Source organism: Mesoplodon bidens (genome assembly GCF_964165515.1).
Source record: "Mesoplodon bidens genome assembly, chromosome: 10".
Taxonomy (NCBI): Eukaryota; Metazoa; Chordata; class Mammalia; order Artiodactyla; family Ziphiidae; genus Mesoplodon; species Mesoplodon bidens.
In genome coordinates, this window is record NC_138172.1 from 1584788 (window position 1) to 1598484 (window position 13697).

The following is a 13697-nucleotide window of genomic DNA, read 5'->3' on the forward strand; positions in this document are numbered from 1 at the left end:
TGGGCTCGGAGCTGAGATGCATAGGTAAACAAAGTCAGAGCATGTGCCAGCCCAGGTGGCATTCCCAGCACCTTTCCTGGCCAGGCCCACACTCCTTTCTTCCTGGGAACCAGGGACTCCGTGACTAATCAGGCTGGAACCCCGAAACCTGGAATCACCTCCTTTTCTGGCTCCACTCCAGCCCCCAAGGAACAGGGACTTGCCGGCATGCCGATGCTTCACACACACATACACACACCACACTCAAGAGCATTCTTTCCTCCAACAAATCTGTGCCCTGCCCCTCACTGCCAGGCACTGCTCTAGACTCTGGGGACACAGCAAAGAACGAGGTAGGCACAGGCCCTGCTCCCGGGACCTGCAGTTAGGGCTGAGGAGGCACACGGCTCTCAGGTGGTCACACAGACAAGGCTAAGGCGGAAGGGCAGGGAGACGCGGGGAGGGGCCGTGAGAAAGCAGAGCTGGTGGTTCTGGGAAGGGAGACGTGAGGCCTTCACCAGGGAGCACGGCTGTGCAAAGGCCCAGAGGCCACAAGGCATTTGGTGCCGGGGAGGACCGGAGGGTTGGCCGGTGTGGCCGGGCTCAGGGGGTGAGGGTCTGGGAGGGCGGGCAGTGGCCAGGCCCCCTGTGCCTGGTGGTGAGGACGAAGCCTGAGGTCTATGCTCAGAGCCGCGGGAGCCCCTGAAGGGCTAAAGCCAGGCGTGGCGGTAGGCGGAGCACCCTCGCTGGCTGGTGGGCGTGGAGCCGCGGGCTGGGCGGGCCAGGCACCGGTCAGGACTCTGACTACCCGAGGACGCAGGCGCAGGCGCAGGCGCAGGGAGCTCCTAACCCCCGAGCCTGAGCGGCGTCCTCGTGAAATCATCCTGCGCCAGGCGCTGGGCACGTCCCCGGGCCTCGCGGGTGCGCCCAGGCTGCCCGACCCCCACCAAGCGGGCAGCTGTCTCTGTGAACTCACTCGGCACGTTTATTAAGCATCGCACAGGCAGTGGGCACGGGCAGTGGGCGGTGCCTACTTGCTGTCCACCCGTTTGAGCTGCTCCTTGCCGTTGACGGTCAGCGACTTGAGCCGCCCTCCCTCCCTCACCTCCACGCGCTCCTGCCCGTTCTCCACGATGCGCTTGGTGGTGATCTTGCGTCCGTTGACCACCTCGGTGGACGACATCACCGACTTGACGCCCAAGCTGCCCGAGCCAGAGCCGGCGAAGGATGCAGACGAGAAGGTGGCACGGCCGGCGCTGCCGCCGCTGCGGCCCAGGATGTTGAAGGCCGAGAACGCCTCCACGAGGGCCGGGAACTCGCCGAAGCCGGCCGAGCGGGCGCTGCGCAGCCTGTGGCCCCGGCCCGCGTGCGCGCTGCCGAACGGGGTGTCCCAGAAGTTGAAGGAGAAGGGGTCCAGGCCTCCGAAGAACTCGCGGAAGATGTCCTTGGGGTTGCGGAAGGTGTAGCCGCTGTCGAAGGGGCTGCTGTAGGGGGTGCCAGCCCGCCAGCTGTCGCAGCCTGCGCGGTCGTACACCAAGCGCTTCTTGGAGTCGGACAGGACCTCGTAGGCCTCGGACACCTGCTTGAACTTCTTCTCGGCCTCCTCCTTGTTGTCAGGGTTCTTGTCCGGGTGCCAGCACAAGGCCAGCTTGCGGTAGGCCTTCTTGATGTCCTCCGGGGAGGCGCTAGCCTGCACCCCCAGCACTTCGTAGTAGTCAGGCATGCCGAGGGCGGGGCGGTGAGGAGACGCGGGCCTGGCTGGAGTCTGCTGGCTCCAGAGCGGGGTACCCTTTCCTAGTACCAGCACCTCCGTCTAGCGAAGGACACTGCCACTGGGGCCCGGCCACCAGGCCCCACAGAAGCAGAGCTGGCTGGCCCTTTGTGACATCAGCCCTGGGCGGGGCATTTCCCAGCCCAGGAGGCCGATCCTTGGCGGCCCAGACGCGGAGCTCCGGCCGCTGGGGCTACCGGCTGAGCCCCGGGGCAGCGGCAGGACCAGCCACAGGAGCTGGGCGAGGTGGGCCACGGGCCAGGGGTCAGGGGTCAGGGAGGGGAGTGAGGGCTCCTGGGGTGTGTCCACTTAGCCCAACGGCTGGGTGCTTGGCGTGGAGTGAGGTGCCCGAGGTGGGGGACGGGGCGGGGGTGGGGTCGGGGCCTCAGTTCATTCTGCTTGTGCCCTGTGATCCCGTCAGATCCTCTGAGAGGAGCCCCACGGAGGCAGGGGTGTTCCTCAGTGTCTAGGACTGTGCTTGGCAATCAGTACACGTTTGTTGAATGAATGAGGCTCAGACTCAAGGTCACAGAGCAAGTCAGTGGGAGAGAGGGAGATGCAAACCCAGGGCTGTCTGAGGCCAAGGTGGGCAGCACATTGGAAGAGGCATTGCACTCAAGCCTGGTGAGAAAAATAGGCGGCGTTGGTAATGAGTATAGTGGTGGCCCCCAGAAGACAGGTCCCTGCGCAAATCATAGCACCTGTGAATGTGCTCTTATTAGGGTAAATGGTCTCTGCTGATACAATTGAAGTAGGATGTCGAGGTGAGATTGCCCTGGATTAGCTGGGTGGGTCCTAGATCCAAAGACAAGCAGTCCTTAGGGGAGAGACACGCACTGGGAGCGTGAAGAGGGAGGCAGACACTGGAGGGAAGCAGCGCCGGGAACGCAGAAGCCGCCCCCCACCCGACACCGGGGGAGTAGGGCCTCCCCCGGGGCCTCCGGAGGGAGTGCGGCCCTGATGGCACCTTGACTGGGGGCTCCCGGCCTCCAGAACTGTGCAGGGATGGATTTCTGTTGTTTCAAGTGGCCCAGTTTGTGGCAGTTTGCCGTGGCAGCCCTAGAAAACTAGTAATGTGTGCGAGGTAACCAGCTGTACCCAGGTGTTCCTGTGTCTTTAATTCTTGTTGTTGTTGGAGTATATTTAGAAACAGCAGTTAACAAGCATGATTAACACCTGTTGCTCCTTTCGCCTCATCCCCCCTAGGTGAGATGGAAAACACGCTGCCCGGTGAGGCACTTAGCTGTTTGGCCCACCGAGTCTTAACTGAGATAGCTTTCCTCTCCCTGCTCCCCGTCCTCCCTCCCTTCCTCTTCCTCCTTTTTCTAATCTTCATCCGTTTCTGTTATTCTCCCTCTTTTTCTTTTCTGTCAGTACTCGTGGCTGCTGGGCTCCAGGCACTGAGCAGGGGACAGCGTGTTCTAACCAACCCCAAATGCTGGGAGGTACGAAAGCAGACTCTGGAGACGCTTTGCCCTAGATGACACATGGTGTCACCCACACACCCCTGGCCAAAAGCACGAATTGCCCTCTGTCCCCAATCCATCCACCCACGCGAGCTGATGTACCTCACACATCGCTTGGTAGAGGAAAGGAAGCAGAATAACTCCACTGGGCGTGGCTGCAGGTGGAAACGGTTCTGTGTGATTGTAACTATAGAACCTGTGCCCCCCAGGCTGCTCCCCTGGTGCCGAGGAAAGACGACCACACACACAATTCTCTGCGGCAGTGGAGCTCGGGTTGGCTGTGGCGGCCGGGGGGAGAGTGACAAGGTGTGGGGTACGCGGTGACTGATGAGGCGTCGGTACGGCAGCAGGAGTGATGGGGGCAGCGGGGGGTGGGTGGAGCCATGGTGACGGCAGGATGGTACCTGGGATGGTGCTGGTGGAGGTGGTGGCAACCCTGGTGGTGAGGGCGTTGGTGCGGACAGTAGCCACGCTTGCGGCGGAGACGGCCACTCGTGGAGGTGGGTTATGACCACAAAGGAGGCGACGTAACTGAGGGACCGGAGAGTGTAGAGGTGCTGTTGACAGAGATGGCGGAGGTGACGGGAGGGGATGGAAATGGCTGCTAGGGGCGCTCTTGTTGTGCTTGGCAGTGGTGGTGGTGGTCAGGAGGCTTGGGACCGACACTTAGTTCTTGCCCACTTTACTTGTTAGCACCGCTGGGGCGGCTCCAGGGCTCCGAGGCGCATCTTCCCCTCCGGGATCCCAGGCTTGGGGAGCAGCTCTTGTGGCGGAGAGGCTGCGTGTAAGAGCTGGTAGCCGCGTGGGCTGCCTCTTAGAGCTTCTCTTGGGATGTAACGAATGTCGCTCTGCCTTACATCGCGTGGTCAAGGCCAGTGTCAGTGGAATGGGAATGGCACTCCTTCCAGAAGGTTCTGCGCGTCCCGGACAACACCCAGAGAGGCACAGTCCTCTTGGAAGAGAGAATGGGCAGCTACAGTTCGCTGCGGGTGACTACGGCGTGGTGGCAGCGGTGGCCCTGGTGGAAGCAGGGGTGGCGTTGCTCCTGGTGGGAGTGGTGATGGTGGGGACGGTTGGGGTGCTGCTGTCGGTGGGAATGACACGGGGCAGGAGTGACGCCGTGCCGGAGCAAGAGTGCTGAGGGCGGTGGTGCCAGCACCGCAGACGTGGCGTTCTCCATTGTCACCGCCGCCCTCTGCTGTGGTCTCCTCCACACCCTGGAGAATCCCTTCCCCGTGAGGCTCCGGCTTAGAGTCTGCAGAGACATGAGATTTGGAAAGTGGAAAAGAAAGAAGCAGTTGCACGCAGATGACAACCCCGAGGTTTGCAGCACCTTCTAGGTGACCCTCTGAGAACCCCTGCTTCAGGGCTGCAGGCTGAGATATTCAGATGGAGCTCCCCAGAATATCATGGGATTCTAGCAGCTTCCAGGCAAGCTCTTGAGATCCACTACTTTGGACCCGTAGACTGAGACCATCAGTGACGACTTGCTTCCCTGATCTTTACACCCCCAGGTCACCCAATGGTTGTGGAAATTTGTGTTAAATGTCCTTATACCTGTTGCACAGTCGGTAACTGTGTACACGTGGTCGTGGTGACAGTGGCTCAGCTGAAGCTGTCGGTAATGGTGGAGGTGGGCATGGTGACGGTGGTGACGACGCAGGCGGTGGTGATGGAGGGGATGGTCGTGGTGATAGACAAGATGATGGCGGCAGTGATGAAGGTGGTTGCAGTGGAAATGGGGGTGATGCAGGTGGTGGTGATGATAATGGTTTGGTCATGATGTAGTAATGGTGGTCGTGGTAACTGGGACATTTGTTGAGGTTAAGATGGCGGCGGTGAGGGTGGGGATGGAGAGGATGAGTGTGCTGGTGGTCATGGTAATACAGACACTGGCCGTGGTGGAGACAGCGGTGTGACGGTGATGACGGTGATAGAATAAAGCAGTTAGTGGTGATGGTGACGGTGGTGGGAGGGAAGGAGGTGGTGATGGAGGTGATGTCAGAGGTGGGATGGTGGCAGTGCAGATGGGAGTGGTGGTGACGGTGATGATGCTGGTAAAGGCGCTGGTAACTATGGGCAGAATGGTGGCCACGGTAATGGTGATACTGGTTGAGGTGACGGAGGTGATGTCGGAGTTGGGCTGTAGTAGTGGTGGTGGTGGAAGTGGTGGTGTGACGATAGTGGTGTGATGGTGATGCTGGTTCAGGTGGGGACCGTCGTGGTGCTGCTGGCAGCGGTGATGGTGGGGATGAGGGTAACCATGGGGGGATGAGGGTGGAGGCAGGGATGCTGGATGCTGTGGTGCTGGTAATGATGGGGGGGTGTGATATTGGTGACAAGCCTGGGGCCTCATAACAACGTAATCAGGGCAGTGCGTGGGTGGTTACAACAAGCTAAGACACGGGATCCAGGGTGTTGAGGTGCCCAAGCACCCTACAGAGGCTTCCCCCCGACCCATGCTGCCTCTCCCCACCCTGCCTGAGGCTCATGCTGGCCTCCACTGGCCTCCCGCAGAACTTGCTCGGGCCGCCCCACCGATGCTTCCGCAGCCCCTGAGCAGGTTCCCTGCCCTGCCCCCAGGTCCTGTGCTCAGCCTGAGGCCTCTCGGGTGGGCAGCAGGAGGCAGCTGGGATGGAGGGGCCCCCAGAGCACAGAGAGCAGGCCACCCAGTAGGACTCACGGGGAAAGGCAGACCCCAGCTCCTCACTGCCACGGGGCCCCGAGGGGAACGGAAGTGCCCCGTAAAGGATGCTGTGGAATTTGGGGGCTGCATGCCAAGGTGACTTCCCCTTCTGCAAGGGGTTTGGACTAGTGTCCTCTGAGGCCCTACAGCGAAAGTGTTGACAGAGACCGGTGGGAGTGGCAGGGCCTCTGGGGTCCCTCCTCAGGGCCCGCCCAGAGGAACAGGGCGGAGCCGACACGACCTCCGCTCAGACCCTCCGCTCTTGACTCGCTGGCTGTCCATCACTTTCACTCTCTGAGCCTCTCTGCCCTCATTTGCCGTGGCGTGGGGGTGGGGGCTCCTCCCCTCTGGGCAGCCAGCCTAGCCTCCCTGGCCCACCCTGAAGCCATGGCCTGGGAAGAGAAAGAGGACCCTGGGTGAGCGGGGATGGTAGGCAGAGCCTGAGCTGATGCTCAAGGAGGCCCAGAGAGGGCAGGGCACAGCCAAGGTCACACAGTGGTCCCCGGAACCCTCCCCGGGGTGAGCTGATGGCGGCCGATTAGGCAGCCACTTGGTATTCTGAGCAGCCAGAGGCCCCTCTCTGTCTCTGTAATTAATGGAGTGGCTTTTTAAAAGGATTCTAATCACCCCTGATCCTATCTGCTTATCACTAGCGTTCCTAATTAGATGATCCTGGCAGTCACTTGGCTAATTCCCCCCAGCCCTGCTCGGCGCTGCCCAGCCTGGGGCAGCCCACCCCACCCCCCAAACAACCCCAGCCCAGCCAGATGGGCAGTTCAGCCCTTCTCTCCCCTCGGGGCCCCTGGTTCTCTAACTGCATTACCTTCAGGATGGATGGGTGACAGCGATGGATGGGCCACTGGATGGACAGTGACCGGTGAGTGAAGGGACTGAGTGATAGACAGCTACAAGGGTGGGTGGATGGACAGACGGACAGACCGGGAGGTCAGGCAGCACGGCCATGTACTAGCTCTGTGTTCTTGGGAAAGTCACTTAACCTCTGTGCCTCGGTCTCCTCATCTCATCTGTAAAATGGGGGTAATCATAGTATTTTCCTCAAAGGGTTGCTGTGAGGACGGCTTAGAACAGAGGAAGAGCTTGCTAGTGTAAATTAACTACAGCAGTGTGGATAACGGGGGTCGGGGGATGGATGGAAGGACAGACTGACAGATGAGTGAAGGGAGGACTGGTGGACAGATGGTCCGAGGAAGAATGGGCAAAGGGTAGAGGAACATATAAGCTAGTGGGCTGATGGCAACTGGGCAGGTGGAGACAGGCGAGGGGAGTTAGGGGCAGTCCGTCTTCTCCAAACGCAACAGGACGATCTCAGCTCAGGTCCCAACACAGACATGGCTCAGACCTGCCTTTCCTCCCCAGGAGCTGCAGGAAAACTTCCAGCCCAACACCCCCAGCCAGTGGACAGGTGCCCACTGGGTCCCCTGCATCCTTACCCTCAATCCCCACCCAGGTAACACCCGCTGCGGAGGGGCCACATGGTCTCTGGAGGCTCATGTTTAGCCTTCAATGGCCGTTTACTGCCTGAGAGAAGCCATCATGTGTGGCACCACCCTCCCCACCGCCAAGGTCCAACGTGTGCCAGCCTGCAGGGCAGCAGCTCTCACCTCCCCGCCGACAGTGCCATAGACCCCAGCCCAGCACTGCCGGGAACAGCCCTGGGAAGGGCTCTGATCCCAATTCCAACAGCTGGTCCTAAGCATCCAGGAGAATTCAACCCCCAGGGGCTCCCCCAACACCCACAGGCCTCTGCAGCTTCTGAGTTGCGGGGCTTCCTAGGTCTTCCTAGAGAAAGTATAGAACAGAGAAGCCTGAAGCATCTTTCAGAGTTAAGGCCGACATACATACACACACATTCATACCATCATCCACCCACCCACCCATCCCACATGTTTCTTGTATTCCTGTCACGCCTGTGCTGTGGTCCAGGCACTCTGCTAGGCGCCACAGGTGTACGTGCCAGTGAACACACTAGATGGAGCCTTGCCCTTATGGAGCTGACTCCAGTGGGAAGATACAAGGCACTGATGACAAGTGAAGGTTTCATCTAACGTCAGGGGGTGAGAGGTGCCATGAGGAAAAAGCAGACAGAGGGCTGCCCTTTCAGGTGGGGTGGTCAACAAGGCAGCGCCCTCCGCACATGTGCTCAGACCCGGGCCCCACACGTCAGTGCACACCTGTATGCACAAACATGTGTATGCACATGCACACAAGCACACACAAGCCCCCCACGAGGCCTGCAGCCCTGCCGTGGCTGCACATCGGGGCACAGTGTCCCCAGAGGTGCTGAATTCATCTGAGTCACCTCCCTTTCACCCACCCCACACAGGGACCCCCCGCCCCAGGCTGTGGGAGAGAGGATGAGACACACAGGAAGCTTTGGAGGGAGAGGCGACGCCTGTCTGGGGCATTTGGGAAGGCTGCGGGGGGGCGGGGGACACCTGGGCAGGGCCGGAAGGGGTTTGTTCTGACAGGGTCTGGGGGTGCTGCGAGGGGCGGGGCATTGGCCTCTACTCTCAGCCTCACTCACATGAAGGGCCCTGGATTTAGACAGTGGATGTCTTTCCAGATGATGCAAAGCACTCAGTCATGGAAAACATAATATTTCCAGGTGGGAAGGTGTTCACTGTGCAATTGTAAACGCGTCTGCGTTCTCAGTCTGCACTGTCCTGGCTGCACTAGGAATTCATCTTTTTCTAAACCGCTGGTGCCAACAGGGACGGTGCTCCCTCCCCAGGGGACATGTGCAATGACTGGAGGCACTTTTTTAAAAAATAAATTTATTTTATTATTTAATGTTATTTATTTTTATTATTTATTTATGTATTTATTTGGCTGTGTTGGGTCTTCGTTGCTGCGCCTGGGCTTTTCTCTGGTTGTGGCGAGCGGGGGCTACTCTTTGTCACGCTGCGTGGGCTTCTCATTGCGGTGGCTTCTCTTGTTGTGGAGCACGGGCTCTAGGCGTGCAGGCTCAGTAGTTGTGGCACGTAGGCTCAGTAGTTGTGGTGCACAGGCTTAGTTGCTCTGCAGCATGTGGGATCTTCCCAGACCAGGACTCGAACCCATGTCCCCTGCATCGGCAGGCGGGTTCTTAACCACTGCGCCACCAGGGAAGCCCTGGAGGCATTTTTAATTGTCATGACTTGGAGGGGGTGCTTGTGGCATCTTGTGGGGCGAGGCCAGGGACACTGCCAAACTCCTGCAGTCACACGACAGACCAGGTGTCACCAGAGCAAGGCCAAGAACCCTGGGCTACACCCGAGAATCATCATTTGATGTGCAGTTATACCACATTTATACTTTTTGTGTGCCAAAGGCATTCACTTCTTTCATGTGAACATTTAAAACATAAGGGTGACCTGTTTGGCTGTTTATTTCCTAATAAATTAATAAAGTCAGAACCTTGAAACATCGAGGGGTTGCCTGGGCCTGAGGGGATGAGGGCTGCAGAGGCTCAGATGCCAGGCCCAAGAACTTGGATGTGTCCTGGGCTGGGGAGCCCTTGGAAAGGTTTGAAGTTGGGGGAGGGAGAGGCATGTGATCAGTTGCATGTTCCAGAAAGATCTCTCCACAACGAGACTGTTTCATACCCAACAAACTGGTAAAAATGTAAAAGGCTGACATGACCAAGTGGTGGTGAGGATGCGAAATTCCCAGAACCTGCTGGTGGGAATGTTAATTGGGACAAGAAGTTTGGAAATTCTTGGCCTTGTCCTGTCCGTGTGAGGGTGCTGAGTTCCTTGACTTGGTAGTTCCAGTTCTAGGCTTACCCCCACTCCCGGGAGAAGCGGGGCCTGGTGTCATTCCGGGACTGCAGGACGTTGTATAAACTCTGTCACGTTGGCCCCTCTCGCAGAGTCTTTTCTCTGGCTGGCTTTGAAGGAGGAAGCTGCTGAGAATCTTACAGCTGCAAGAAAATCGATTCTGCCGAAAGCAGAGGGAGCCTGACAGCCGATCAGTGTTTCCCTGGTCCAGCCTCTGATGAGAACCCAGCCCTGGTCTACATCTCGCTTGCAGCCGTGTGGGACCATAAGCTACACCGTGCCTGGGCTCCTGACCCACAGACCGTGAGACAGAAACATGTATGCTTCTAAGCTTCTGAGTTTGTTGGGATTTCTTTTTTCTTTTATTTATATATATATATATATTTTTTTTAATTTATGTATCCATTTTTGGCTGCGTTGGGTCTTCGCTGCTACGCAGGTTTTCTCTAGTTGCAGCGAGCGGTGGCTACTCTTTGTTGCGCGCATGGGTTTCTCATTGCGGTGGTTTCTCTTGCTGCGGAGCACGGGCTCTAGGTGCTTGTGCTTCAGTAGTTATGGCACGTGGGCTCAGTAGTTGTGGCATGCGGGCTCAGTAGTTGTGGCGCACAGGCTTGGTTGCTCTGCGGCATGTGGGATCTTCCCGGACCAGGGCTCGAACCCATGTCCCCTGCATTGGCAGGCGGATTCTTAACCACTGTGCCACCAGAGAAGTCCCTGTGGGGATTTCTTACACAGAATAGAAAATCAGTACGGGGTCAGGGAGGGGGGGTGTTGTATTGTTAGCTATATTTTTGGCTATCTGAAATATTTCATAATTGAAATTAAAGAGTTACGAAAGATCCCCATGGCTGAAGAGACAGATTGCAGAGCACGAGCTGGAGGCCGGGGGGGTCACAGAGGAGGCCAGCATGCTGCTCTGTGGGTGAGGGTGGAGCTGGGCAGTGTAAGGGGGCTCAGGGAATGTGTAGAAACGTCCCCTGCATCCCTTAATTCTGAGAAAGGGGAGGGGCCGTCCCAGCGTCCCCTCCACGCCTGGGAAACCCGGATCACAGCCCTCCCCCCAGGTCAGCACAGCCCAATCCGGGGGGAGGAGCCGGGAGAAGGAATAAGGACGGCATTTTCCCAGGGTCCCCTAGGGAGCCCTGCAGTGTGGGCTGGGGGGACAGATGGAGTGGTAGGAGGAGGCCTCTGGGCTGGGTCCACCACGTCCGTCTCCTGGGAGAAGACCCCCGCCCCTGCTCCAGCCTGCATGCCAGGGGGAGCCATCCCAGGGAGTGGGAGCCCCAGTCCTGCCTGTACTCAGTGTCCGCCGCTGTACAGGAGGCTGACCTGAGGGCACCCTGCCCACTTGGGGGCAGGATGGGAGGAAATGCTGAAAGCACCTGCTGCACCGCCAGGGCCGTCCCTTCGGCCTTCCCATCCCTGGCAGCCTTAGGTGCTGTGGGGAAGGAAGAAAAAGGAGGTCCCCAAACACCCTGGGCTTCTAGGCGTGGACACGGGCCTCAGGGCTCAGCCTGAAGCCCACGGACTCAAATGGCACTAGAAGGCGACCTCCTTGTCGGGTGGGCTCTCCAGACCTGAGGAACCTTTGTCTTCCACATGTTATCCTTGTAACAACCCTGCAAAGTGTGGTCTTATTTTCCTGGTGAGGAGTCAGGATTCAGAGAGGCTAAGCCACTTGCTCAAGGCTGCACAGCAAGAGAGAGGCAGCTCTGTCTGCCCCACAGCCAGGCCTTGCCCTTCGGTGACATTGGTTAGGAACTGGGGAGCCCTGAGGGGCTGAGGGGAGGGAGACTTCAGATAAGGCTTCCTCTCGGATCTTTGGCTGGGGTTTTGAAGGGTGAAGAGAAGTTCTCCCGGCAGATGTGAAGGGGAGAACATCCCAGGGAGAGAGACCAACAAGGAACAAGGCAGAGAAAAGAAAAAAGGTTTTGTGATGATTATTTCCTACATTACAAAAGTGGCACATAACACCTTAAAATATTAGCCCAAGTTTATAAAGTGAAAAGTACCCTCTCACCACCCCGCTCTCTCATACTTCCCGGAAGTAACTGCTGTTATTCATTAGGCATATGTCTTCCCGGGGTTTTTCTATATGTACACAAACTTTTTTTTCTGTGTGTGTGTGGTACGCAGGCCTCTCACTGTTGTGGCCTCTCCCATTGCGGAGCACAGGCTCCGGACGTGCAGGCTCAGCGGCCATGGCTCACAGGCCCAGCCGCTCCGCGGCATGTGGGATCTTCCTGGACCGGGGCGCGAACCTGTGTCCCCTGCATCGGCAGGCAGACCCTCAACCACCAGGGAAGCCCCATACACAAACATTTTTAAAACAAAAAAGTCATGCATTATATATTGTTCTGCAATTTGCTTTTTTCCCCTCAAAGAACCCTGCAGTTTAGCTTTTATTTCTAGTGTTTCTGTGAAGTGCACCTGAGGAGAGCTTGGAATTTCGATCAGCATTCCCACATACGGCACATGCCAGTGGCTGTTTCTACTATTGGCAGGCCTTTTCCATTTTTCTTTTTTTTTCTTTTTTTTTTTTAAATTTATCTATTTATTTATTCATTTATTTTTGGCTGTGTTGGGTCTTCATTGCTGCACGCAGGCTTTCTCTAGTTGTGGTGAGTGGGGGCTACTCTTCGTTGCTGTGTGCAGGCTTCTCATTGCCATGGCTTCTCTTGCTGCGGAGCACGGGCTTCAGTAGCTGTGGCACTTGGGCTCAGTAGTTGTAGCTTGCGGACTCTGGAGCACAGGCTCAGTAGTTGTGGCACACGGGCCCAGCCGCTCTGCAGCATGTGGGATCTTCCCAGACCAGGGTTCGAACCTATGTCCCCTGCACTGGCAAGCAGACTCTTTAACCACTGCGCCACCAGGGAAGCCCCGGCCTTTTCCATTGTTCTGAGAGGAGAGGTAAAAAGTGGTACCTCCTTGCAAAATGTGCATGTACTTGATTCTTCCTGAGGTTGAGGTCCTGTCCAAATGTTTATCAGGTGTTTATGTACATGTCTATTAGGAAGGACCCGTCTGTGTATCCTTGGCCTGGTTTTCTCTTTTTCTTGTGTGCGTGTGTGTGTGCGGGGGGTGTCTTTTTATTATGTACTGCATTTTTGTATTTTGAGTTTTGCGTGTTTGCATAATTGCAAAATTATCTCCCATTTTGCAATGATTATTTTTAAATATTACTTTTTATCATGAAAGCTATTAAACCTCGTTACAGAAAACTTGGAAAATGGGGAGCAAAAGGAGAAATCATCTATCACAGAGCTGTCACCATTTGTTAGCATTTGGTGACAGTTCTTTTCCCAGATGCTGCAATGACTGTTGTCATCGTGTTAGACACTTGTAGCCCGTGACTCGGCTCTCAGAGCGTAACCTTGGGGAGGCATTTTAAAGGCTTCCTAGTGGATGTCCTATAGTTCCCTCACCTCTCTCCTTTTTTTATTGTGGTAAAATACACATAACTTAAAATTTACTATTTTAACCATTTTAAAGTGCCCAGTTCACTGGCATTAAGAACATTCACGCTGTTGTGCAGCCATCACCACCATCATCTCCAGAACTTTCTCATCTTCCCAACCTGAAACTCTGTCCCCATCCCCCCTCTCCCTGTCTCTATGAATCTGAGTGCTCTTGGGACCTCAAATAAGTGGGATCACACAGTGTTTGTCTTTTTGTCACTGACTCGTTTCACTGAGCATAATGTCCCCACGGTTCATCCATGTTGTCACATGTGTCAGAATTTCCTTTCTTTTTAAGGCTGAATAATATTCCATCGTATGGATGGATCACATCTTCTTTATCTGTTCATCTGTTGATGGACACTTGGGTCGCTTCCACCTTTTGGCTACTGTGAACAATGCTGCTGTGAACAGAGGTGCAAATACCTGCTCAAGTCCCTGCTTTAGGTCTTCTGTGAGTGTACTCTCATCATGCCCTTTTTCTGAGTATTTAGGTTGTATCCAATCTCTCCGTTTTGTAAATAATGACGTCCTGAACATCTCTGTGTCAGAGCTTCT

The 13697-nt window shown here is 56.4% G+C and overlaps 1 protein-coding gene across 1 annotated transcript; it reads right to left on the bottom strand.

Moving 5' to 3' along the window:
* Positions 1-1009: 1009 nt before the first annotated feature.
* DNAJB8 (DnaJ heat shock protein family (Hsp40) member B8) lies at positions 1010-1702 on the bottom strand (the record flags this gene model as incomplete). Its single annotated transcript, XM_081246204.1, has 1 exon — positions 1010-1702. One exon carries the CDS (start codon positions 1700-1702, stop codon positions 1010-1012), a length of 693 nt encoding a protein of 230 aa, XP_081102330.1.
* Between the last annotated feature and the right edge of the window lie 11995 nt (positions 1703-13697).